The 27,427-nt window shown below is 40.2% G+C and overlaps 1 protein-coding gene across 1 annotated transcript; it reads right to left on the reverse strand.

Annotated features, from left to right (window-relative positions):
• Positions 1-4: 4 nt before the first annotated feature.
• LOC117679768 (cytochrome P450 2J4-like) lies at positions 5-16,052 on the reverse strand. Its single transcript, XM_034441980.2, has 9 exons — positions 15,776-16,052; positions 12,580-12,739; positions 11,802-11,951; positions 8,594-8,754; positions 7,726-7,902; positions 6,379-6,520; positions 2,923-3,110; positions 1,511-1,652; positions 5-605 (listed from the first exon to the last, which is right to left on the reverse strand). The coding sequence occupies exons 1-9, from the start codon at positions 15,944-15,946 to the stop codon at positions 415-417; spliced, it is 1,482 nt and encodes a 493-aa protein (XP_034297871.2). The 5' UTR covers positions 15,947-16,052; the 3' UTR covers positions 5-414.
• Positions 16,053-27,427: the final 11,375 nt, after the last annotated feature.

The raw sequence follows: 27,427 nt of genomic DNA on the forward strand, positions 1-27,427 counted from the left end.
CAAATGTCTACCGGTATCTTGTTTTAAACATTACTCAAAACATTGTTTTCACCTGTGCACTAGCAGAGCAACAATGGCCCAGTAGTAGGACCAATGGCCCTTTTACTAAATCACAGAAATTCCATTGTTCTATTCCTTGTTTTGTTTGTCCTGTACAGTTTTGCACTAATATAGTTACAGTTTAACTGTAATGGTTTTTACAGCAGATTGTACTACCGTGGTTTGTATGCCACTCTCATCGCTTTCAAGAGAAAGAACAGCATGGAAATAAAAAGAAATGGTAAGAAATAGCAATATTTCTTAACCTTCTAAGAAACCTCTAGGACGAGCAAAAATCCAAGCAATGTGCTCAGGGTAGAATTTCGGTCTAAAGGTAAAAACCAACAAGCAAGTTTTACAGCAGTCATCTCGATTTTACGGAGTCCGACAGTGAGGAACAGCACAAAGTTTGTAAGGATGAGGGTGCAGCGATAATCCCACAACGGGCTCTAGACTGAGTTCTTTGACTCCTTCCGGCAGCTGAAACTTAAAGGACCTCAGCAGGATGGTCACGAAAAGGAAGAGCTCCATCCTGGCCATTTGCTCACCCAGGCACACTCGAGGCCCTGCAGTGCAAAGATAAGGAAAGGAGAAGGGGTTAGAAGTGATTGACAGCTATTCGCCCTCCTCTTTGTGGCAGCCCCTCAAGTATTGGAATGCTGCTATCATGTCATCCCTAGTCCTTCTTTTCATTAAACCAGATGTTTAAACTAGACAAGTAAAGCATATCACTCCTGTGGTTTACCTTGATATCTATCATCATCTGACAAGCACAGAAGACAAGACGTATCAGTGATGGGCAACAGAGGTGGGTTTCAGCAGGTTCTGACCAGTTCTAGAGAACCGGTAGCAGAAATTTTGAGTAGTTTGGAGAATCAGTAAATACCACCTGAGTCCCAGCTGATCGGGAGGAAATGGGGATTTTGCAGTAACCTTCCCCTGGATTGGGGAGGGAATGGAGATTTTACAGTATCCTTCCCCTGCCACGCCCACCATGCCATGCCATGCCCATCAAGCCACACCCACAGAACCGGTAGTAAAAAAAATTGAAACCCACCACTGATGGGCAACCTCAGAATGTCCACCAATAGAGTTTCAACGTCGTGTTTCCAATTACAGAATCAGATCATAAAATGGGGCATAACTTGCCTAACAATTGTCTTGCTTTGCAATGGAAAACTGGAGCTCTTATGTGTCCACAAGTCTAGGACTACCTGTACAATATTTAAAATTATGGGCAAAACTGGAGAAATCAAACAGGTTGGTCTGAAGATCAGGAGGAAAGCATTTCCATAGGGACTTGGGTGAAGGAGTGTCACCAGCCATGGTTAAGGTCTTATGCAGCCTCTCCTAATCACTGTTATCTCAGCACAACACTTGGTGGATGAATCATAAGAAAATGGCCATTCACCCATAAATTCCCAGAGGAATGTATTTTAAATAATTCAGGAAAGATGTGTTTCAGATTTACCTGCTCCAAATGCCAAAAAATCTTCCCTTGATATAAAATGCCCATCCTTGTCCAAAAAATGGTGTGGGTTGAATTTTTCAGGAGTCTCCCATCTCTTGGGATCATAAAGGACTGAATTCAGATCTGTAACAACCAAAGTACCCTGAAGGAGGAAGAAATGCATTTCAATATTCTGTTGATGAAGTTTCTAGAGGCTGTTTGTTTGTTTGTTTGTTTGTCTGTTTGTTTGTTTTCATCCCATCTTTATTTTTATATACATATATACATATACATATACATATACATATACATATACATATACATATACATATACATATACATATACATATATATATATATATATATATATATATATATATATATATGTATATATATATATATATATATATATATAACTCAAGGGTGTCAACATATATAATACTCCTTCTTTCTCCTATTTTTCCTGTGAGGTGGGTTGACTTGAGAAACTGTCTCAAAGTTACCTAGCTGACCTTGATGCCTAAGGTGAGACTAGAACTCCCAGTCACCTGGTGATTGGCCCAAAGTCATCATCCAGCTTTCGTGCCTAAAGTGGGACTAGAATTCGCAGTCTCCTGGTGATTGGCCCAAAGTCGTCTAGGCAGCTTTCATGCCTAAGGTGGGACTAGAATTCACAGTCTCCTGGTGATTTGTCCAAAGAAACCCAGGCAGCATTCAAACCTAAGGTTGGGACTAAAATTCACAGTCTCCTGCTGATTGGCCCAAAGCCACTCAAGCAGCTTCTATGCTTAAGGTGGGACTAGAATTCTCAGTCTCCTGGTGATTTGCCCAAAGCCACTCAGGCAGCTTCTATGCTTAAGGTGGGACTAGAATTCTCAGTCTCCTGGTGATTTGCCCAAAGCCACTCAGGCAGCTTCTATGCTTAAGGTGGGACTAGAATTCTCAGTCTCCTGGTGATTTGTCCAAAGAAATCCAGGCAGCATTCAAACCTAAGGTTGATTATAAATATACAAAAGGATGAAGGCTATTGCTTAGCGCATTGTAAGCCGCCCTGAGTCTCCGGAGAAGGGCGGCATATAAATCAAATTTTAAAAAAAAAGTCAATAACCAAGTGAAATGAATCTAATGCTGCTTTCACCAAATATAGAAGCAGGTTTTGGTTCATCTTGATCACTAAAATGTCAGAGTATATCATTGAAAAATTGTGCTGCTTAAACTGCAATAAACTTTTTTTCAAGTTACTGAAAAAAAGAGGCCCAATTTTTGTCTTACGTTTCCCAGAAATGGAATTATTACTTGCATTGAATGCATGAATTTCTTGACTTTCAGTTTTAAAAAAAAGAATAAGGATTTCAACATGTCCATTGCACTAAATTCCTTACTAAAGGAAGCGTCTTCTGGTATGTTAATTGTTCTTGTATCAACGTCCTTACCTTTGGAATGTGATATCCATAGAGATTCACGTCTTTGGCACTTTGCCTGGGGACACCAGCAATTAACACATATTTCAAACGCATAACCTCATGAATCACAGCATAGGTATATGGGAGTTTCACCCGATCTTGATAGCAGATTGAATGGGTGGGATCCAACGTATCTTCTATTTCCTTGCGGACTTTCTCTGAAGACCATAATAGAAAAGGAAAATTATAACAGAGTTATAAGGGACCTTATTGAAAGGGGCCTTGGAGGTCTTCTAGTCCAACCCACTACTCAAGCAGGAGGCTCTATACCATTTCAGACAAATTAGTTGTCCAATCTCTTCTTAAATTATCTCAGATACTCCATTACAATTGACGCAGCCAGTGAAGAACATGGGACATAATTCACAAAGAACCTGAGTAAGAACTGAGTTGTGATGACAAAGCGTAAAGTGATGGATCTCCCCCTGGGGAATGTCTATGGAGATTCTCAATCATCCAGGTCATAGTTGTTGTTGTTTTTTAATTTGATTTATATGCCGCCCTTCTCCGGAGACTCAGGGCGGCTTACAATGTGCTCAGCAATAGCCTTCATCCTTTGGTATATTTATACAAAGTCAGCTTATTGCCCCCACAAACTGGGTCCTCAATTTACCTACCTTAGAAAGGATGGAAGGCTGAGTCAACCTTGAGCCTTGGCGAGATTCGAACCTGCAGTAATTGCAGGCAGCTGGTCTTAATAACCAGCTTAATAACAGGGTGCCTTAGACCACTGTACTACCAAGGCTCTTGATCCAAAGGTGTTTTTTTTCAAAAGGCAATTGAACTGTCTTAGTTTTTCCTTGAAGATGTTTCATTTCTCATCCAAGAGGCTTCTTCTTGGATGAAGAAGCTTCTTGGATGAGAAGCGAAACATCTTCAAGAAAGAACAAAGAAAGTCTAGATGCCTTTTGAAAAAGCATCTTTGAGACTATCCCTGGGGAGTTTGTAGACAGATGGACTTCAATTCCCAAATCCCTTTCCCCCAAATGGATGTTTTTTTGCAAAAAGCATTGGAAACCAGCAAAAAAAAATAATAATCACAAAGCATAGTCACATGACACATGAGCTGGATGAACCTGAAGTTCTAGGATCATGTTTTGTCTGTTTACTCTTATGAAGGGCTGCCATCAGGGGTGAAATCCAGCAGGTTCTGGAGAACTGGTAGTGGAAATTTTGAGTAGTTCAGAGAACCGGCAAATGTCACCTCTGGCTGGCCCCAGAGTGGGGTGGGAATGGAGAGTTTGCAATATCCTTCCCCCAGGAGTGGGGAGGGAATGGGGATTTTGCAGTATCCTTCCCCTGGAGAGGGGTCGGAATGGAGATTTTGCAGTATCCTTCCCCTGCCATGCCCACCAAGCCACACCATGCCCACCAAGCCACGCCCACAGAACAGGTAGTAAAAAAATTTGGATTTCACCACTGGTAGCTGGTTGCCCCCGGTTCGCACTGGTTTTATAGAACCGGTAGTAAAACTGGCAGGAGGCTCCGCCCACTGACCCTGACATCATCAAAACGCTTCTGCGCTTGTGCAGAAGAGCGTGCGCATGAGTGAAGCGAGCACGCGTGCGCGGCCCCGTTGCGAACCGGTAGTAAAGGTAAGTAGAACTCATCCCTGCTGGCTACCATATTTGGTAAGCAAAATCCAGACAACCAATAGATGGCAGCAAAGAGTACAGCGAAGACCATCCTATAAGGATTTGGAGTATCTTTCCAGAAAAAAATAGTAAGGAAAATGCATATTTGATTATACATGTAATAACAGCTGCAAGAATTGTGTATGCTCAAAATTGGAAATCAGAGAAAGTACCTTTGGAAGAAGAAGTAATAAAAAAAAATTTAGACTGTGCAGAAATGAATAGATTAACTTTGATGATTAAAGACAAGGAGGAATCAGAATATTTTAAAACATGGAACTATTTTTATAGTTGGTTGGAAAAGAGATACAAATGATTGATACTATAATTATGTACAAAGGATGATTGTAATATTGAATTTAGAAATGAACTAAAGATGAAGATAGAAGAAACTTATGGAAGATGGAAAAGAAGCCTAGAAGATAACACTGAGATGTCACAGGGAAGAGAGGATTGATGTATTAAATGTTTGTCTGTCTTAAAAAATAAAAAAACTTTATTTGAAAAAAAAAAAAGGAGTTGGAGTTGGACAGCTCAGATGGGGTGGCCCAATTGTTATGAGAACAAGAGAAAAATTTGACTGAGGAGGGTCACAAAACCAGGAGGAAATACATATATTCACGTCAAACGTATATCAAAGCCATTGAATTAAGTTTACTATTTTGAGACACTTTGCCTTCAGTTCCATTAAATAGCATTGTTTGTGGGGGGTTGAATTTCCTATTGCTTCTTAGAGATGAGCCATTATTCCTCATGCGTTCAAGCAGGAAATCTTGGGATCCATCGCTAAAATGAGCCTGAGTGGCGCAGCAGACTAATGCTACTGTTAAAGGTAGTATATAGTTTCCAGCTGCCTGCAATTACTGCGAGTTCAGTTCTCACCAGGCTCAAGGTTGACTCAGCCTTTCCATCCTTTCTAAGGTAGGTAAAATGAAGACCCGGTTTGTGGGGGCAATAAACTGACTTTGTATAAAATATACAAAAGTATGAAGGCTACTGCTTAACGCTGTTGTGGCCCCGCCCTCTGAGCCTATCTCATCGGAGGAAGAAGGCTCCGAACATGAGGGAGAGGAGTCAGCCAGGCCTCCCTCTCCAGGCCCCTCCCCTCTGGCACTGTCTCAGGTGCCGGCCAAGGGAGAGGAGATTAGTCAGGAGCCAGGTGTCTCTGATGAAAGCGAGGAAGGAGAGCCGTCGTTCCTGGATGCACGCCAACGAAGGCGTGATAAACGGTTGCAGCAGTTAAGGAGGCGTGCTAGGGATTAGAACTGAATCACTGGACCACACCCCAGAGACTATATAAGAGAGGGTGGTGGCTGGTAAAACTCTGTGACGAACAAAAACTAACTCTGGCTAGTCACTTGAACAACGTCTGAAGCTGCCGAAGGGATATTGTTTTGCTGGACTATTTGCAATGCGTATGTAATTTTATGTTATCTGTTGCAGTAAAGCTCTTGGCAGACGGTGCTTATATTGTTGCCAAGTTTGAGATAACGACCTGTGTGCGTGCCAAGTACTTTCTTAACCCTCGGCTGGCTGTGTTTGTGTGTGTGTGTAGACGGGGACAGATCAAACGCATTGTAAGCTGCCCTGAGTCTCCGGAGAAGGGCAGCATATAAATCAAAAATAAAATAAAATAAAATAAAATAAAATAAAATAAAATAAAATAAAATAAAATAAAATAAAATAAAATAAAATAAAATAAAATAAAATAAAATAAAATAAAATAAAATAAAATAAAATAAAATCAGGATCAAGAGAGGCGTTTCGTGCCCGTGTAACATAGGAGTCTCACCTTGGATCTCCGGGTAAGCCACCATGAGTAGCAGTGCCCATTGTAAGGTGGTGGCCGTGGTTTCTGTGCCTGCGATAAAAAAATCAACAATGCACTGAGCTAGGTTCTCTTCATCATAAGCAGACTCAGGGTCTCCTTTGGTCTGTTGTAGATAATAGAAAATATGAAATCAACTTAACAATCCCAATTCATCATTTACCGCTGTGTTGGAGGAAGGTCCTCCTTGTGTATAAGACCTCTTTTCACAGCCAGTCCTCAACTTACAACCACAATTGGGACCAGCATTTCTGTCGATAAGCAAGACAGGTTGTAAATTAAGTCAAAACCCGACTTTAAAAACCCTGTTGTTGTTTTTTGTCACAGTCGCTAATCAAACCGCTGTACTTGTTAAGGGGATCCCGCACTCATTGAGCGAATTCGGCTCCCCTTCATTGACTTTGCTGTTGTTAAATGAGTAACACGGTTGTAAAGCGAATCCGACTTCCCCATTGGCTTCGCTTGTGAGAGGTTCCCAAAAGTTGATCACGTGACCCCAGGACACTGCATTGCAACCGTCATAAATATGAATCAGTTGTTTGAATTTTGATCATGTGACCAAGGGAATGCTGCAATGGTTGTATATGTGAAAAAAAGATCATAAGACATTTTTTTCAGTGCCGTCGTAATTTCCAGTGGTCACTAAACAAATTGTTGTAACTACAGTATTTTTCGGAGTATAAGATGCACCTTCGTTTTTGGGGAGGAAAATAAGAAAAAAGCTGATTGGCAGGTGGATCGGCCTCCTGGAATACCCCCAGTCAGCTGTTCCCAGAGGTAAATTTTAGCAACAGGGTTGTTGGTTGTGAGCTCTGTGCCTTGCTTTTTTTTTTTCCTGCCTCGACTTACGACCACGGTTGAGCCCCAAATTTATGTTTCTAAGTGAGACAGTGGTTAAGTGAGTTTTGCCCTGTTGTATGACCTTCTTGCCACAGCTGTTAAGTGAATCACTAGCAGTTGTTAAGTTAGTGACATGAACTACTTTCCCCATTTATTTTGCTTATCAGAAAGTCGCATGGCCCCAGGACACTTCAACCGTCATAAATACGAGTCAGTTGCCAAGCATCTGAATTTTAATCATGTGACCATGGGAATGTTGCAACAGTTGAAGGGTGAAAAATGATCATAAATCACTTTTTTTCCAGTGTTACTGTAACTTCGAATGGTCACTAAGCAAACTGTTATAAGCCAGAGAGTAGCTGCACATGCGAACAATACAGCAAGATGGCTCAGTATGTTAGCCTTAGCAAAGTAGGGTGCCATTTTGAGTTCTGGAGACCCACAAAAATTTCTTTCCAGGAAGACACTTACTTTCTCCATCTGAAGAAGGTAGTAATCAATGAAGTCTTGTGGGTCGTGCAGTGATTGGAGTTCCCTGTGCTTCTCTACCTCTTCTTTGGCAAACAAGGTGACCTCATTTAAAGCACGGAACACTCTCTGATGATATCCTGGAAGGTATTTCATCACTCGTGGAAACAACTCATACAGCTAACGGAAAAATTGCACACACACAAAAAAAATCCTATCACAATGATGTCATCAGCCAATTATTTGAGTTTAGCACTTTGATAATATTATCTGAATGATTCATAATTCTCCAGGCAATGTAGTTTGTATATATTTGGTAAACTGCTTCTGGATGCCAGCAGGCAGAATCGAATGATGCACTTCTGTGCTCCAAGATCTAAAGGGCTGCCACAAAGAAAAAGAGTCAAGCTATTCTCTAAAGCACCAGAAGGCAGGACAAGAAGCAACGGGTGGAAACGAATCAATGAGAGAACCAACCTAGAACTAAAGAGAAATTTCCTGACAGTGATGTCAGTGTATAAGGGTTCATGAACTGGAATAGACATGGTAACAGGTCAGCCAATGGAGACTGAATAGAATAGAATAGAATAGAATAGAATAGAATAGAATAGAATAGAATAGAATAGAATAGAATAGAATAGAATAGAATAGAATAGAATAGAATAGAAAACAGAGTTGTTATGAGTTATTCTATAACTCATAATAACATGATTATGAGTTTCCCTCTGCTGCTAAAACTCTGTTTTAAATTCTTGTCTCGTTTGCTTACATTGATAAATGAATCTCAAAATGATCAGCAAGATGATGGAAGATGGAGTCAGGGTCTCTAGAAGACTTGTCTGACTCAGTAAACTGAAAGAAGACAACTCACCAGGTAAACAAAGCTGCCTCCAAATTTCATATAGTAATTCAAGTTTCTTAACATTTTCTGGAATTTTTCATCTTTGGCAGAAAATCTATACCCAAAAACCATAATGCATATCAAATTGGAGATTGCAGTAGTGACAGGCAACGAAGGATCCAGTGGCTGTTCTGGAAATAATAATTTAAAAAAAAATCACCATCAGACTGATGCTATTATACTTTTAACTATTTATATCGTTAGTGGAATTTCAGGACAAAAGGCAGGAGGTACAGATAGTACATGCACACAATTGTACACAGTGGTGATCAGAATTCTCGTTGCTAAGCAAGGCAGTTGTTAAGTGACTCACGCCCGGTTTTGCCACAGTTGCTAAGGCAATCACTGCAGTTGTGAAGTTGAACCATGCATTCATTAAGTGAATCCAGCCTTCACCATTGACTTTGCTTGTCAGAAGCCAGGCTGGGAAGGTCGCAAAGGAAGATCACATGACCCTGGGACACTGCAACCACCATAAATGTGTGCCGGTTGCCAAACACCCAAATTTCGATCATGTGACCACGGAGAGGTTGTGACAGTTTTAAGTGTGAAAATGTCAACTCGCAAAGCATCCCTGGCCTGCTCTCAAGTTGTCATAGGCCAGGGGGGATAGGAAGCCAGCGAAATGGCACAGCAGACAAAGTCAGATGCACATTTCACACTTATCTCCCTCAAGGCTGTATCCCAGGGTTACCTACAGCAACCCAGAGGGGAGTGACCTCTACAACCTGCAAAATTGCTCCGTTGGCAAATGTGATTGGTGACACACCCTGGGGGACGGGGGGAAACAGTCATAATTGGAACGTAAATTACATAGGGTCAGAGCTGGCTTCACTTGGGGACGTGCTGACATGAAGCTCCTAATAAATAATGGATTTCTTCTGAAGGTTGATTCAAGACTCATGATTTAATTAGGGCATCTGTATGTCACTTTTTCAGTGCTATTATAACTGAATATTTGCCAGTGGTAAGTCAAGGACTACCTGTAGTTGAGAATCCATCAACCAACATTTATTTTTATACATTTGGCTAGTAGTAGTGGGCCCTGCAAAAGCCTCTCTCACCAAAAGGGTAGAAGAAATGGGCCATGGGACAGAAACTCTTGGGCAGTTAGGCTATCAAAATAGGGACTGTTACAGTGAATTTGTTGACTCTGTCTTGCTCTGATAGAATATAAGAGATTCCCTGTTATAGGCCTTGCATTCAGCTGGGACACAGTTCATGTGGTCAGTGGGAACATGAAAACGATTAACCCTGATATAAAAGCCTTGATATAAAATCTCCATATAAAAAAAAAGATGTTGAGACTCTAGAAAGAATGCAAAGAAGAGTAACAAAGATGATTAAGGGACTGGAGGTTAAAATATATGAAGAATAGTTGCGAGGATTGGTTATGTCCAGCCTAATGAAAAGAAGGACAAGGGGTGACATGATAGCAGTGTTTCAATATCTAAGGGGATGCCACAAAGAAGAGGGCCTAACATTAACAAATTAACAAATCCACCAGGAGAAGGGCGGTATACAAATTGAATTAAATAAATAAATAAATAAATAAATAAATAAACAAACAAACAAACAAACAAACAAACAAACAAACAAGAGTTGGAAGGGACCTTTGTAGGTCACCAACCCCACCCCAAGCAGGAGACCCTACACCATTTCTGACAGAAGGCAGTCCAGTTTCTTCTTGAAAGCTTCCAGTGATGAAGCTCCCACAACTTCTGAAGGCAACTTCTGTTCCATGGGTTGATTGTTCTCACTGTCAGAAAAAATTCTCCTTATTTCTAGCTGGAATCTCTCCTTGATCCGTTTCCATCCATTATTCCTTGTCTGGCCTTCGAGTGCTTTGGAAAATAGCTTGACCCCCTCCTCTCTGTGGCAGCCCCTCAAATATTGAAAGGTTGCTATCATGTCTCCCCTGGTCCTTCTCTTCACTAGACTAGCCAGGCCCAGTTCCTGTAACCGTTCTTCATATGTTTTAGCCTCCAGTCCCTTAATCATCCTGGTTGCTCTTCTCTGCATTCTTTCCAGAGCTTTCTTTTCATTGTAGGGGATCAACTTACTCTGCAAGGCACCTGAAGACAGGACAAGAATAGCAATAGCAATAGTACTTAGACTTACATACGGCTTTACAGTGTTTTACAGACCTCTCTAAGCGGTTTTACAGAGTCAACTTATTGCCCCCAATAATCTGGGTCCTCATTTTACCCACCTTGGGAGGATGGAAGGCTGAGTCAACCTTGAGCCTGGTGAGATTTGAACTGCCAAATTGCAGGCAGCCGGCAGTCAACAGAGGTAGCCTGCAGTACGGCACTCTAACCACTGTGCCACCGTGGCAATGGATGGAAACTAACCTATAACTAAGGAGAAATTTCCTGACAGTGAGAACAATTAATCTGTGGAACAGCTTCCCTTCAAAAGTTGTGGGTGCTCCAAAACTTTAAGGTGTTCTGTCCCCGTCTCACACACGCACCCCCACAGACAGGCAACAGCTAAAGAATTCAGCTGACAACAGTTTTATCTGGTATCAGAATTGGCAGCAACCCAGTGGCTGGCTGCCAGGTATTCTTTACTCACGAGGGAGGAGTTTCTCCCTTCGTCCAGGAACAAAGCCAATACATAATAATCAACAAAGTCCAGTAAATACAAAGAAGGTCATCCGATATCCGTTTTTTGCTTGTCACAGAGCTGAACTGGCCACCACACCCTCTTTTATAACCTGTGGGGTGTGGTGGCCTAATCCCTGGCACGCCTCTTCTTCTGTTGTGCGCACTTATCTCTGCGACGCTGCTGAGGATCCAGCCAAGACTCATCTTCCTCATTACTGTCCACCTGTGGCTGCGTGGACATGCTTGGCCCCGGGCCTATCTCTTGACCTTCAGCGGACACCGAAGGCATTGCCAGAGAGGAGGGTCCTGGAGAGGGAGGCCTTGCCAACTCCTCTCCTTCACTCTCGGAGTCCTCTCCTGCCGATAATACAGGCTCAGGTAACGGAGCCACAACATAAGGCTTTTAAGAAGACACTGGACAGCCACTTGTCTGGAGTGGCATAGGTTCTCCTGCTTGAGCAGGGGGTTGGACTAGAACACCTCTAAGGTCCCTTCCAACTCTGTTATTCTGTATTAATGAAACACTAGACATATCATTCCGAGACATATAGAGATTGTAGACAACATACCTTTTGCACGCGCAAAGATTTTAACCAAGCGATGAGCCTCCTCTTCTATTCGATTCTCCATGCCTTTCTTCCCGAGTCCAAGTTTTCGCATCGTAATTAATCCAAACCGTCTTTGTTGCTTCCAGTTTGGACCGTTTGAAAATATAATACCTGAAGCCATCAGAAATCAGTGAGGAACTATGCTCATAAAAACTATCACCAAAATATCGTTAGGCAGCTTAGATCTGGGGTCTGCAACCTTGGCAACTTCAAGACTTGTGAAGTTCAACTCCCAGAATTCCCTTGGCTTTAGATGAAGTGTGTTCTCATGCAAATTCTACTTGGCCATCTTGGAGATCCCCTTTTTTTCCAGCACAAAAAAAAAAAAAGGACCAATGATGCCAAATCAGCTTCTGCCTATTCCAATGGTACAAGACTGGATCTGTTCTAAAATCTCATGCATTCTATTTGAATCTCATGCGTTATATTGAACAGAGGCAGAGAAAAACAGAGGAGAGAGTAGAATTCTGAATTTTTCCAGAAAAAAATTACCCCTTAACCTTCATGAGGTTAGACCTTGCTGTTCCGTCAGGCAGGGCTATCTATGGAAATGATTTTAAATTGGGTGTTTTTAATTTTGGGTTTTAAATTTGGGCTGAAATTGTTTAATACTTTTAACTATTTTAAACTGTTGTTTGTATCTTGTGTTTTTAATTGGCTGTACACCGCCCCGAGTCCTTCGGGAGAAGGGCGGTATATAAATTAAATTATAAATAAATAAAAATAAATGAAAACCTACCCTTGTTTTTAAAGGCCTCTTTAAAAAAAGGAGTCATCTGTCGCTCAGCAAAGTCTTCCGTTTGAATGAGGGCTTCTTTGACTGCCTGAAATCCAGAGAAGACCACTATCGCCATGTGCCCCGACCATATTGTGTAGATGTTTCCATATCGCTTAGCCAGCTGCCGTTTGAATCCAAACAGAAAATGAACATATTACATTCAGTCTTGGTTGCCGATTACAAATTACGGTACAAATGAAGTCTTTTCCAGAACTGCAGAATCTGATCAGACGTGGGCAAAATGCCTTCATAGCAGGGGGCCAGGTTACCCACGGAACTGTGTTTTCTCTATTACATCGGCCTGTCCTAACTGATCAAGGATGGTAGGTTATGGACCCTGTTAGTTAAAGAATTCTGACTGGCGAGTCCAGGAAGTTGGTCTAGGACCAGGGGTGAAATGCTACCGGTTCGGGTGAACCGGTAGTAAAAAAAATGCTACTGGTTCAGCTGAACCGGTATTTCTGAGGATCAGCTGTGCTGTGTGGTTTATATTTGCTAGAAAGCAGGAAATTCTGCTTTCTAGCGAATCTAAATCGTGCAGCACAGCTGTTCCCCCCCCCTCACTGTTCTACTTACCTTTGAAGTCTCAGAAAAGGCTTCTTAATCCTCCTTTTTAAGTGCTGTGCAGTAGCACCTGTGGTGTGCATGAATGCAGAGCGCCGTTTGGTGCGCACCACACATGCATACGCAAAGCGAACCAGTAGCAAAGCGAACCGGTAGCAGACTTCACAGCATTTCACTCCTGTCTAGGATGCTTAGGCACGGACCCTTCGCTCCCAGGCATCCACCTCAGCCTATTTACAGCCAGCTTTCCTCCTCCGCTGGCCCTCCCCGGCCATTCTCCACAGCCAATGGACCCTGAAGGCCTCTCACCCTTCATCCCTGCCAGGGATGAAATGCTCCCGGTTCAGACCAGATCGCCTGATCTGGTAGCGATGGTGGCGGGTGGTTCGGAGAACCGATAGCAAAAATCCCTGTGTGCCCCCCTCCCATGCCCAGCTGAGCAGCGCGATCATCAGAGGCTTTTTTTTTTTTACTTTTAAAAGCATTTTTTCCTACAATCTCTTCAGCTGAGGAGTTTGTAGAAAAAAAATTCTTTTAAAAGCCTCTGACGATCTCAGCTGAGTTGCCTGATCGTCAGAGGCTTTTAAAAGCATTTTTTTTTCTACAACCTCTTCGGCCGAGAAGATTGTAGAAAAAATGCTTTAAAAAAAAAAAAGTTGGCCATGCCCACCCAGTCACATTACTCCCACCACCACCAAGCCACACCCACAAAACCGGTAGTAACCAATTTTACATTTCACTACTGACTTGCCCATTCGCCCAAACACTGTTTGACTGGGCCTTTGGCTGCATGGGACAAATAGCCGTCAGCCAATCAGCTATTGAACAGCCACTAAATGAATGTAATCGAGACTATCTATAATGGCACCCTATTGTTTCCTTATGCCTGAATGTTTACTTGCAGTAAATAGCACCAGATAAACCATCAGGGAAGAAACAATGCCCTGATAAACAACCAGCAAATTACACCTTCCCTGCACTGTTGATGTTCCTAGCCTGATGATGTCATCCGATTGCAATCTGAAATGTTTTTTATTAAATTTTGCCAATAGGTTGACTTATCACTGCATATGTTAAAGTAAGCAAGAATTTTACATTCCTTTTATTGGAAAAGACCTCGGATTCCCTTTTTAGAAAAAGAGCTAACCAAATTGAAGGTATGTGCCCCAATGTCGACATAACTTGATGGAAACTAACGAAGGAGACAAGCAACCTACACAATTAATGAGAACTATCCTGACAGAGCAATTAATCAGTGGAACGACTTGCCTCCAGAAGTTGTAAATGCTCCAACAATGGAAGTTTTTAAGGTGAGATTGGACAACCATTTGTCTGAAATGGTATAGGCTTTCGTACCTGAGCAGAGGGTTGGACTAGAAGACCTCCAAGGTCCCTTCCAACTCTGTTATTCTATTAATTCTAACTTTGAATTTAAAAAGTAAATCCTACTCAGAATTTAAGTTTGGATGAAAACCTTCATAATATTAAGCATGGAATTGTGTCATACCCCAAATTTGCTTTTAAATCTTATATTTTAACACTGTATAATGAATAGAATTGGTAGAATTGTTTACTATTTCTGGTTTTAAACATTTGAATAATGTTAACCAAATATATTTTTGTTTAAAATCCAACAGGGATACTGCCTTTTCACTAGCAAAAGGGTGTAAAAATGCTATACACTTCTGATAAGGAATCTGGATATATTAGTATCATGAAATTTCAGACTTGCTATTTATCGACTTGTATTTTGTATTCTCTATTTGATTTTTATCTACTTATTTCTTGTACATAATAAAGAACTAAAGAAAACTAAAAAATCAGTTCCTTCAGAAAGAATCTTTGCTTTGGTCCACAACTTAAGGCAGTGGTGAAATATTCTGTAGATTGCCACCAGTTTGCTGCCCGCACATCCAGTTCTAATTATGTTCTAATTATGGTTAAAGGATTAGTAAATCGTGTAAAAAGCACAACCTTATATAGTGCAATCTTTCCTTTAATACTTTAATAGTATTTCATTCATTCATTCATTCATTCATTCATTCATTCATTCATTCATTCATTTATTGAGAGATGATAGATTATTAATCTTACTATTATTCTTCCGGACTTATATGGACACCAATCTCAATCAAATAACTCTGCCTATCTAACCAACAGAAAAACAGAAAACCAACATGTGAAATTATTCAACTATAAAATCAAAATGGCAGGATAAAATTGAACAAGATAAGTTTACACATGTTTACACACAACTTACTTCCATTTGAATATACATGTTAATCATAGCAAAATATACTGCCAGTCGTTTTGTTGTTCTATTAAAAAAAAATTAGTGATTATTACTAGACAGGTAGAGGAGCAGAAGAGTCATTATATACCAGTGGGAAGATAATCATGATTAAATCATTTTGAAAAGATACAGAGCAATTTTGATCATATTGGCTCAGTATCTAAAGAATGAAATAGGAGACATTTCTGCTAAGCCAATTTCCCTCACTACCTTCCAGAAAATGTTAGTGACCTGGCAGGAAAATAATATTCTCTTTGCTCAATAACATCATGATTTAAATCACAGGTTTGGAGATAGTACCTTGATTAAGAGTGTCGGAGTTACTCGGATTCCCGTCTGCCATGCGACTCCAATGAAAGGAAGTGGAAAGGGCCCAGGAGGATAATTTCTGCGGGACCACAGTTGTTTCAGGAAATACAACATTACTGCAGTCAGGAACAAAGCAAGCAACCATTTTCCAACTTCCTCCATATTTTTTTTTTTGCCTTTTTTTTTTAATCACTCTTGGTCTACCTCAAGCTGGCTAAGCTGGATCTCTTTTCCCCAGTAGATTTTGTCTTCCTGAGAGAGGAGGACTCTGTTTTTCAGCCTTTTATACTCTCTACCTTAAAAATGTAAACAACCCTTCTTACACCATATTCAATTATGATAGGAATGGCTTGCCTCCAAACCTATTATAATAGAATATGATTATCGACGAGCATGATTGATGTCCTTTATTTGCATAATTGAAGGGAAGAGACTTTGGCAACATGATTCTACATGCCAGATACAGTTTGTATCTACATGCTACATTTATCCAGCCCAGAACAGTCACGCCATCTGATCAGCAAATGGACCAAAATGGCAGCTAGGTGGGCAATCCCTCTTGGCTAAAGACCACTGTGTGAGCAGTGGATTTGTGGTCTTCAAGTATGAAAGAATGGGATGAGTTGAGAACCATCAACCTCACTAGGGAGATGTCATGCATCAGGGAAATCAGGAGATTCAGGCAATTCAAATGAGTTTGCAAGCTAAAGTTTTCTATAAGAATCTGACCTACTAATGGTCAAAGGAAGCAGGAATTAAGAAAGGAATTCATGGTGGGCTAATCTTAGATCTCTTGTGGGCACACAGGGACTCATGACTGATGATGCTCAAGGCTCAGCCTAGCCATCTCCTACATCAGACCAGACCAGGAAATCAACTCCAGAAGATGGCTGAAACTACTTTTATTGAGACTGGCTATTATAACCGAGTGGGGCATAGTGGCCTAGCAGCTTAGATGATGGGTTTGTCAACACAAAGATTGACAGTTTGAGACCCAAGCACCACATCACCAGGTGAGCTCCCATTCTTGTCCCAGCTCCTGGCAACCTAGCAGTTCGAAAGCATGCAAGTAGATAAATAGGTACCACTTTAATGGGAAAGTTGAGCATTCTGTGCACCTCAGGTGTATAGTCATGCTGGCCGCATGTCTATTGAAGTATCTTCAGACAACTATGGCTCCCTCAGCTAGGAAACCAAGATGAGTGTCAGATACAACTGGACAAGGGAAATCTTGACCTTTTTTATCATTAGAGAATCTTGCAAGTACCTCCTCCTCTTTCTCTTTTTTTTTTTTTTTTTGACTGTCCATCCTGGAGATGGTCTTCTCTTTTATTTTATTTTTTTTTAATTTGATTTTTATTATAACATATAGTGATACATTCAATACATTTTCGGTTCATTGGTGCAAATATATACATATATATCTCTACATGCATTTTTACTTGTCTTTTATTTGATATTGTTTCTTAAAGCTAAATTTAATTTTAAGACATTAAGGATAATAGTGCTCAAATCTCTAAGACTAAATGTAATACTGTTCATTTCTCCATGGATTTTGTTGATTAATTGATACTTAACCTCCTCCTCTTTCTCATAGTTTGGAGAATTAGAGATGGGTCTACCAAGGCCACTTTTGAATGTTATCTCCTTCTGAGCTTGAAAAGTGTTTTAGCTTTTTGCCTGGGTAAAGATTCCCGCATGTCTCCTTCAAGGTCATCTTCATTACTTCCTACAATTCCTTTGGTATCAAGCAATTTCATATCGCATCACATAATGATACACAAAACAGCTTCAGCATTATAAGTTCCCATGCCACAGGAAGCATGTGATTATAAGATCAAAGGAAATTTGATTCAATAAAAGAAAACTATATTTAAGTGAAATATACTTGATCTGGTTTCTTTGAACCATGGGAACTGGCAGTGCTACTAGTAGGACAATTTCTTTTCTTTTTTTTTGTAGGGTTCTTAGTGCTCTCTGCGCGTGATGGTTTTCTTGCAGATGTTTCATTATCCAAGTAGGTAACATCATCAATGCTAGAAGGGAGAAGGGGTTTGTATTCTATTTATTTAAATGGGTTGCCCTCTCAGTGTTGGTGGGAATATTTTTTTCTTCTTGGTACTTCCTTGTTGTTTACTATTTAGTTGCCTGAGTTTATAGTTCCTTGATTGGGGTATTATTTACTGCTTAATTGTCAATCTGATATTAATCCTAGTGTTGATTCCTGCTAACCCTGCTGTTTTTTTTTTCTTTATTTGTTTCTTCTTCATTTCTTCTTCTTCTTTTTTTTACTTCTGTTTATTGTCTCTGCTTGATTTCTCCTTTTTACTTGTTTTCTTTCTGTGGGCATGTTCAGGATATTCTGCATGTTTTGTTTGTTTTGTTTTTTGTTTTTATTGGATTTATATACCGCCCTACTCCCAAAGGACTCAGGGCGGTGAACAGCCACAGAATAAAACACAGAAATACAAAAATTTAAAATAGAATAAAAACGAATTAAATAATTTGGCTGAGACAAATTTAAAATACCCAATAATTTAAAAACAAATTAAAAATTACATTTAAAAGGGGAAAAGATTTAGGCCAGGCCAGCTTGATGAAATAAGAAAGTCTTGAGTTCGCGACGGAAGGTGCGTAGATCCGGGATCCTCCGTATCTCCGGGGGGAGCTCGTTCCAGATCGTAGGTGCCCCCACAGAGAAGGCTCTCCCCCTAGGGGCTGCCAGTCGACATTGTTTGGCCGACGGCACCCGGAGGAGCCCCTCTCTATGGGAGCGTACTGGCCGGTGGGAGGCTATTGGTGGTAGCAGGCGGTCCCGTAGATAACCAGGTCCTAAGCCATGGAGTGCTTTAAAGGTGATAACCAAAACCAAAATGTAGTATTTCTAAGTGTATGGACAGTTTCTACTTGTGCAAAGAGGATTAGTTTTTCATCTAACCAACCATGTTTTTCAGATATGTCCTGTGCTTGAATAGGATCCAGAATGTTGATGAGATCCTGATGAAATATATCTCCAGATTTAGCAATAGCAATAACACTTAGACTTTTCAGACCTCTCTAAGCGGTTTAGAGTCAGCATATTTGCCCCCAACAATCTGGGTCCTCATTTTACCCACCTCGGAAGGATGGAAGGCTGAGTCAACCTTGAGCCTGGTGGGATTTGAACTGCCAAATTGCAGGTAGCCAGCAGACAGCAGAAGTAGCCTGCAGTACTGCACTCTAACCACTGCGCCACCACGACTCTTTAGCTGAAGAAGCTGCCTACATTCTTCAGAGTGTAGATTTGCTAAGTCACATAAACCTGAAAATATGCCATAAATAGATCCACAGCCTCATTTTCCACAATCAAGGTTATCTCAAATATTAAGTGGCATTTAAAGACTTGGTCATACTTTCTTGTCTGTAAAAGAATCAGGCATCAGATAGCACTTTTTCTGACCAACAAATGCAATTAAAAAGTACAGACTTTCAAGGCTGTCACTGACTTTATCAGATATCTTGAGTAGCTAGAGCAGGATTTAAATTGAGGTGGAGCGGGAAAATGTGGGAAGGGAGAGGAATGATGGTTTGGTTATGCAGGTGTTGGTTACCTTTTATAGGTTTGATGGAAAGTGTTACCTGTTGCTTGAGATGACGGAGAGCCCTGATGCAAAAACGTTCTGAGCACAAGCACAATTATCTCTCCCAGATAAAATTCTCTCCATTGTGAGTTCAAAATCCAGGCCAAAAATACTTTTGTAAGCAGGTGTTGTGGTTGTCTGTTATTTTCATTCTTTTTATCCTTTTTCCTGATAGTCTCACACTGATGATGTAGGAAGGAGATGCTTCATTAATTAGATGTAAAATAAAGAGAAAAGTAGGTTGCCAAAAGAGCTGTGGCAATAATAGATCTGTGTGAAGCATTGTGTTACCTCATCAATCTATATCATCCATTCGGTTGGGTGTTGGGTTCGGTTGAGTGTTCCAACACCCAACTGAAACAGTCACACATGCGACATGACACACAAATGCTCCCAGGTGAAAACATCATGAGAAGAAATTCAAGAATTGTAGGTGGTTATAATTTGGAAAAGACCTTTGAAGACTTCTTGTCCAACCTCCTGCTCCTAAATTTACTGAACTATCCCCCATAGGTAATAATCAAATTCCTTTTTGCAAATTTCTGACAGGTTCTGGAGAACTGGTAGCGGAAATTTTGAGTAGTTTGGAGAACCGGCAAATACCACTTCTGACTGGCCCCAGAGTCGGGTGGGAAGATTTTGCAATATCCTTCCCCCAGGAGTGGGGAGAGAATGGGGATTTTGCAGTATTCTTCCACTGGAGTGGGGTGGGAATGGAGATTTTGCAATATCCTTCCCCTGCCATGCCCACCAAGCCATGCCCAAGCCACACCATGGCCACCAAGCCACGCCCACAGAACCGGTAGTAAAAAAAATTGGATTTTACCACTGATTTATACAAGTAAGGTACTTATAAGGTATGTATTTGTACTTATTATTATTATTATTATTATTATTATTATTATTAATTATATTTCTATACCGCCTTTCTCCCGTAGGACTCAAGGCAGTGTACAGCCAAGAAAAATATAGACACACAAACATCATAAAATTGTTAATTAAAATTATTACTTAGTTTGGCCAATTAAATAAAACGCAGAATTAGATAACATTTTAAAAAATCATTCACATGTTCATATGTTTAGCCCCGCCTGTTGGAACATCAGGGTCTTGAGGGCATGGCGGAAAGCATGGACATCAGGGATATTTCGTATCTCAGGGGGCAGTTCATTCCAAAGGGTTGGAGCCCCCACGGAGAAGGCCCTCCCCCTGGGAGTCTCCAGTTGGCATAATTTGACTGACGGTACCTGAGTAGTCCCTCCCTGTGAGAACGAACTGGTCGGTGAGAGGCTATTGGTGGCAAAACACGGTCTCGTAGGTACCCAGAACATGTAAGATGTGTTATATATACATGTAAGATGTGTGTGTGTATATATATACACACACCTTACATGTACATATAAGGTCTGTATGTGTGTATGTGTATATGTATGTGTATGTATGTAAATAAATAAACAGTTCTCTTGATATATGTCAAACTGATTTATATATCAAACTTCTTAACCGCCCATCTTTCTCATAGAAGGAGTTTGAGTAGGAATTACATCTTCCAGATTGGAATTTTTAAAAAGTATTGTCAGGAAAGACCCTGATGACGTGACTAACACTGTGAATTTCACAATCTTTTAAGGGATTCGATTTTATCATACAAGTTAGAGGTTCTACAACAATAATAAATGAAAGCAAAGTGAAAAGATAACCTCATTTCTCCATTTAAATGGCTAGGAAATATGGCTGTTATTGTTAATGTTGCATCTAGACCCCTTCCAAGGTATAGAAAAGAAAGAAACTGAACACTCAAGATTTTTTCCATAAGTGAAAGAAGCAATAATAAATCTGAACTGTCACTAAAAGGATGGTTGTAAGTCAAGGATTACCTGTATATGTAAAGAGCTAGCACTGCATATATTATTATCCAATGTAAGAGTAGGAAAAGGAGGAGGAGGCACTTTAAACTAGTATGGATGCAATCCAAATTACTAAATAATCCTCTAAATATAACCCTTGGAGGTGGATCTTTTGTTCAAACAGAAAAACCAGGCGAGCTCTTTAAAGCGTTAAATTGCGTAAAGATGCATCTCATTCCAAGCTGGTAGGATCAAATTGTTTTGAGATATAAAAACTTGCATACCCATCTCCTTTGTCCAATTATTAATTTCTTAACCATTTAAAAGAACATATCCATCTATGAAAATTATTGGGTTGGGTAATATCCCTTCAGAAGGAAACCCTGATAGCACATAATCACATTGTACAGACCCATTTTGCAAAGTTAGCCATCAGTTGTACTCGCCAATTTCTTCTCTCCAAACAAAACAATCTTTATTTGTTCAAATAATGTCCTAAAACTTGGTTTCTTTTCACTTTTTCTTTTTGTCCCTTGGCTTGTCCTTCCTCACAAAATTCTTCAAAGCTTTAACAAACATCTTTTCTCTATCCAGTATAAGATTAGCTGGGTCAGTCTGTTGTTGTTTTTATTCGTATGTCCCATTTAATTTTTAAGACATCAGCCAGCTTCTTTTTGAATGTTCAGTGTTGTATCTTTGCGTCCCTTTCTGGATCAGGACTCCCTACGCATGGTCACTCATGCCCTTGTCACTTCCCGCCTGGACTATTGTAACGCTCTCTACATAGGGCTCCCCTTGAGGAGCACCCGGAGCCTCCAACTGGCACAGAGTGCGGCCGCGCAGGTGGTAATGGGAGCGACATGGCATTCCCATGTAACACCTCTCCTGCGCGAGCTGCACTGGCTCCCGGTGGTCTTCCAGGTGCGCTTCAAGGTTTTGGTTACCACCTTTAGAGCGCTCCATGGCTTAAGACCTGGTTATCTACGGGACCGCCTACTACCACCAATAGCCTCCCACTGGCCAGTACGCTCTCATAGAGAGGGGCTCCTCCGGGTGCCATCGGCCAAACAATGTCAACTGGCGGCCCCCAGGGGGAGAGCCTTCTCTGTGGGGGCACCTACTATCTGGAACGAGCTCCCTCCAGAGATACGGAGTATCCTGGATCTGCGCACCTTCCGCCGCACTCTTAAAACCTTTTTATTCCAGCAGGCGGGCCTGGCCTAATCTTTTCCCTCTTTTTAATTATGCAAATTTTAATTGGTTTTTAAATGATTGGGGCATTTTAATCTGTCTGGGCCAAATTGTTTAATTCGATTTTACTTTGTTTTTAAATTTTGTATCTATGTATTTTTACTGTTTGGCTGTTCACCGCCCTGAGTCCTTCGGGAGTAGGGCGGTATATAAATCAAATAAAGTAAAGTAAGTGAGTAAATATCTTTTTCCATGTCATTCTTAAAACCTGTCACTTTTTTAATCTACTTTCCAATCAGTGTCAGTTTTCTCTGGTAAAACCTGTTCCTCTTCCATAACATCTTTTAAACACATTCTAGCTATAGAGGCAGACAACCTTAAAACTAACTTATCTGGGCTTTGCTGGTTTCTATAGGGAATTTGTCCTTAGTTTTGCAGATCTTATACAGGTACTCAACTTATGACCACAATGGAGACCAACATTTCAGCTGTGGTCGTAAATCGAGGAATACCTGTATGTGGAAAGAAGGATGACATAACAGGACATGGGTGTACAGTTTGTCTATAAAGTGCCTAAGCCCATAGATTTTGTTTACAAAATAGCAGAGCTGTTGCCTTATTATGATGAGATTCCTGATGAACAATTGTCCACTTCTAGAAAAGATGGTACTAGAAACACCATCTTGAAATCCACACATTTTCAAGGTTGAAAAACACTGGTCTGAGGCATCCAAATAAGCAGACTGACCAACTGTTCTAGTCATCAATCTTTCTTCCTTGTATTTTGGGCTCAAAACAGTTAACGTAAGGAACAAGAATCTCAGAGATCTGGTTTTTAGTATTCAATGGAAGGAAAGCTTAAATTATAATAGATGTATTTATTTAGCATATGGCATATCATACATGGACAGTCTCTCTCTCTGTCTCTCTGTCTCTGCCTCTCTCTGTGTGTGTGTGTCTCTCTTTCCTATCTATATCTATCTATCTATCTATCTATCTATCTATCTATCTATCTATCTATCTATCTATCATCTATCTATCTTCCGGCTGATAAAGAAGGAAGATCAGCATTATATGAGCCATGGTGGTGCAGTGGTTAGAATGCAGTACTGCAGGCTAATTCTACTGACTGCTGGCTACCTGCAATTTGGCAGTTCAAATCTCACCAGGCTCAAGGTTGACTCAGCCTTCCATCCTTCCGAGGTGGGTAAAATGAGGACACAAATTGTTAGGGGTCATATGTTGACTCTGTAAACCGCATAGAGAGGGCTGTAAAGCACTGTGAAGCGGTATATAAGTCTAATAGCTATTGCTATTATGACAGAATTCAGCAAGTACCCAATTTCAAAAAAAGGAAATTATAAATGAGCTGTCTAGCAAAGGTCGAAACTCCTTCCACTTTTTAAAATGCACATCAATCTAAAAGCTTGCTGGTGTCAGGCGTGGAAGCCATCTTTTTCCCTTGTGAAGTTTGCATCTGTTCCCTAAATCTAATTCCTCGCATTGTGAGAAACTATCTAAAGTATCCAGATTTGCTGGTTAGCATATTTTAGATAGCAGATACCTGTGGTTTGTCTCTGGAGGTGTGTTTGTATAGAGTATACCTGTGAGAAATTCTTTCATTAAGTTGTGTACTTCCTTTGTTATTTCTGAGCGAGGTTTATTTCAACAAAGTATAGCATTAAAAAGATGACTCAGTGCCTTTTATGACATCCAACCTGATAAGAGCTACTTCTATGTTAATTTGATGCACTTGATGTTTTCACAGCATCATAGAAATAATTATATAATAATAGGGCACCTATTTAAATTGCCCTGATAAGAAATATTTTTTAATGTTTAAAACAAAAAATCTACACAAAAATGGGGGAAAAGTTTTTCAAAAATAAATCTAAAAAAGTTTAAATCATAGAATAGAATAGAATAGAATAGAATAGAATAGAATAGAATAGAATAGAATAGAATAGAATAGAATAGAATAGAATAGAATAGAATAGAATAGAATAGAATAGAATAGAATAGAATTCTTTATTGGCCAAGTGTGATTGGACACACAAGGAATTTGTCTTTGGTGCATAAGCTCTCAGTGTGCATAAAAAGACAAGATACATTCATCACGAATCATAAGGTACAACACTTAATGATAGTCATAGGGTACAAATAAGCAATCAAATCATACTAGGAAACAATAAATATAAATCGTAAGGATATAAGCAACAAAGTTACAGTCATGCAGTGATACGTGGGAGGAGATGGGTGATAGGAATGATGAGAAGACTAATAGTAATAGTAATGCGCAAATAGTCATGGCAACTGGACCAAAGTGTGTTAACCTGAGACGTTGTGTTACTCATCCAACTAACTTCATCAGTCAAAATAAAACAAAATTAGTTAGGCAGAGAGTCTTGCCGCACCAACTGCAGGGGTTTCTTCTCCCCAGAATGCATTGCAGCATGTCAATGAAAACTCAATCATCCAGACCAGAGGTGGAATTCACTTACCTTCCCTACCAGTTCGCAAATGTGTACACTGGGAGCTTATGCACCAAAAAGAAATTCCTTGTGTGTCCAATCACATTGGCCAATAAAGAATTCTATTCTATTCTATTTCATAGCCACACCTCACTACTGGAAAAAAAACCATAGCTTTGACTATATGTATTCCCTGTTACCACCTGCTAAAAATATGTCTGTGTAAGTGTGTGTGTTTGTGAATGCATGTGTGTATACGTTTGGACCAGAGACCTTATGTCAGCCAGCAAGGTAGATCAGAATTGTGTTTTATTACCTTATGAAAGGGATAGGCAACCTTAGAGCCTTGGAAAAGATCTGATACCAGGGGACAGATTTTTTTTTTTAAATCAAGTTTTATTGATTCTTTTTTCTTTCACACAACACACATTTTTTATGAACAGAGTATTGAGTATATGACCATATCATATCTTATATAACTTGTCATATCCAATTTCATTTTACATAGTTACCATTTTTGCCAAAATATTCTTTTTTCACACTTTTTTATCTTATCTTAATACTTCTATGCTTATTATATAAACAGCATCACCATCCACCCTCAAATCCTAGTTTCTTAGCATTATTTCAATTAATTATCTTATCTTAACCATTGTTAATCAAATATATTCCCTCTTAACTTTCATATTAATTCGTTCTTCATCCTAATAAATCTGAACATGCTCGGGGTTGCCTTTCTACCATTTCATCTCCCTTGTTTTACAATAATTCTTCTTCTCCTCTCCTCTCTTTTCTCTAGGGGACAAATTTTTAATAGTTACTTAGACATGTAGGAAGTAAATAATTATGTAAAAAATCAGGAGCACAGATTTTAAATTAGAGCGGTAAAACTGTTCCCTTTTCACACCTCCTCACAACCTTAAGAAGATTGGATGCTGATTAATATCTTAGAACAGTGTTTCTCAACCCATGAGTTTGAATAACGTGTGTGTTCTTCAACTCCCACAATTCCCCAGCCAGCAAGCTGGCTGGAGAATTCTGGGAGTTGAAGTCCACATATCTTAAAGTTGCCAAGGTTGAGAAACACTGTTTTAGAATTTTGGAGGGTGGGGAGTGGAATAAGATGAGATTTATTCAGGGGTAGGTTGCCCTGGTTCTCTCCGGTTCTATAGAACCGGTAGTAAAACCGGTGGGAGGCTCCTCTCACCTGCCACGACGTAACCATGGGTCATCTGTGCAGAAGCGCACAGCCCTTCTGCGAACCGGTAGTAAAGTTAAGTAGAACCCACCGGTGGGTTCTACTTACCTTTACTACCGGTTCGCAGTGGGCGCACACGCGCTTCTGTACACATGACCCATGATGATGTCATGGCAGGTGGGCGGAGCCTCCCGCCAGTTTTACTACCAGTTCTATAGAACCGGACAGAACCGGGAACAATCCACCACTGGACTTATTGACATCCATTTCAGAAATTGTCTACATGATTTCCATTGACTAACAAATACCAACCACAAGCAAATAAAGATAAGCTGTCTTCACCTTAAACCATACCAATTAAATCTCCAAATGTTTTTCAGGCTGCTGTGGCTGGAGAATTCATTAGCATTGCTCCATTCACATACCACACTTAACTAGATTACTGAATTAATCTTTTTTTTTTCTCCCAAGACTGGGCTAATTCCTTATACCTCAAGCAAAATGACCGTTTTGCACAGCACACTTAGCAGAAGAAAGCTAAGATTGATACAATTTAAGTTGACAGGTAACCGTTAACACAAACGCCGCTTCTGGGATTTTTTTTTAATCTGAGCTGCTAAAACATGTTACGTGATTCTACAGACTTTTTCTATACTTTCACTCTCTTGTTTTTTCATTTCTGTTCCTCATTCAGCTTTTACCCCCTCAGCTCCTCTTCACTTTTCTGTCTAAATCCCATCTTTATTTATTTTATTTTTTTAGCTTAACCTATGGTCTTTCTTTTGCTATATATATATATATATATCATCACCCTATATTCCATAATTCCATAATGTTATGACAGTGGTAAAATGTAAAATTTGTTACTACCGGTTCTGTGGGCGTGGCTTGGTGGGGGGGGTAATGTGACTGGGTGGGGATGGCCAAATTTTTTATTTTTTATTTTACTTTTAAAAGCATTTTTTCTACAACCTCTTCGGCCAAAGAAGTTATTTAAAAAATGCTTTTAAAAGGCTCTGACGATCCCAGCTGATCCGCGTGATCATCAGAGGCTTTTATTTTTAACTTTTAAAAGCATTTTTTCTAGGTTGTAGAAAAAATGCTTTTAAAAGTAAAAAAAACAAGCTTTTGATGATCACGTGGCTCAGCTGGGCATAAGAGAGGGTTCCAGGGAGTTTTGCTACCGGTTCTCCGAACCACCCGCCGCCATCGCTACCGGATCGGGCGATCTGGTCCGAACCGGGAGCATTTCACCCCTGTGTTAGGATATTAAATTTAGTAGCTGGAACAGTAAAGTGGCCAATGGGCCAGGACAC

The sequence above is a fragment of the Pantherophis guttatus genome, chromosome 6 (genome assembly GCF_059756535.1).
Source record: "Pantherophis guttatus breed Tessera chromosome 6, ASM5975653v1, whole genome shotgun sequence".
Taxonomy (NCBI): Eukaryota; Metazoa; Chordata; class Lepidosauria; order Squamata; family Colubridae; genus Pantherophis; species Pantherophis guttatus.

What these genes read in the sequence shown, in the direction of transcription:
- LOC117679768 (XM_034441980.2), bottom strand. Translation starts at nt 15,946, where the DNA reads ATGGAGGAAGTTGGAAAATGGTTGCTTGCTTTGTTCCTGACTGCAGTA. An exon ending in CTCCGACACTCTTAATCAAG is followed by an intron (nt 12,740 to 15,775) that starts GTACTATCTCCA and finishes TTCAAACGGCAG; the next exon opens with CTGGCTAAGCGATATGGAAA. An exon ending in AATCTTTGCGCGTGCAAAAG is followed by an intron (nt 8,755 to 11,801) that starts GTATGTTGTCTA and finishes TATTATTTCCAG; the next exon opens with AACAGCCACTGGATCCTTCG.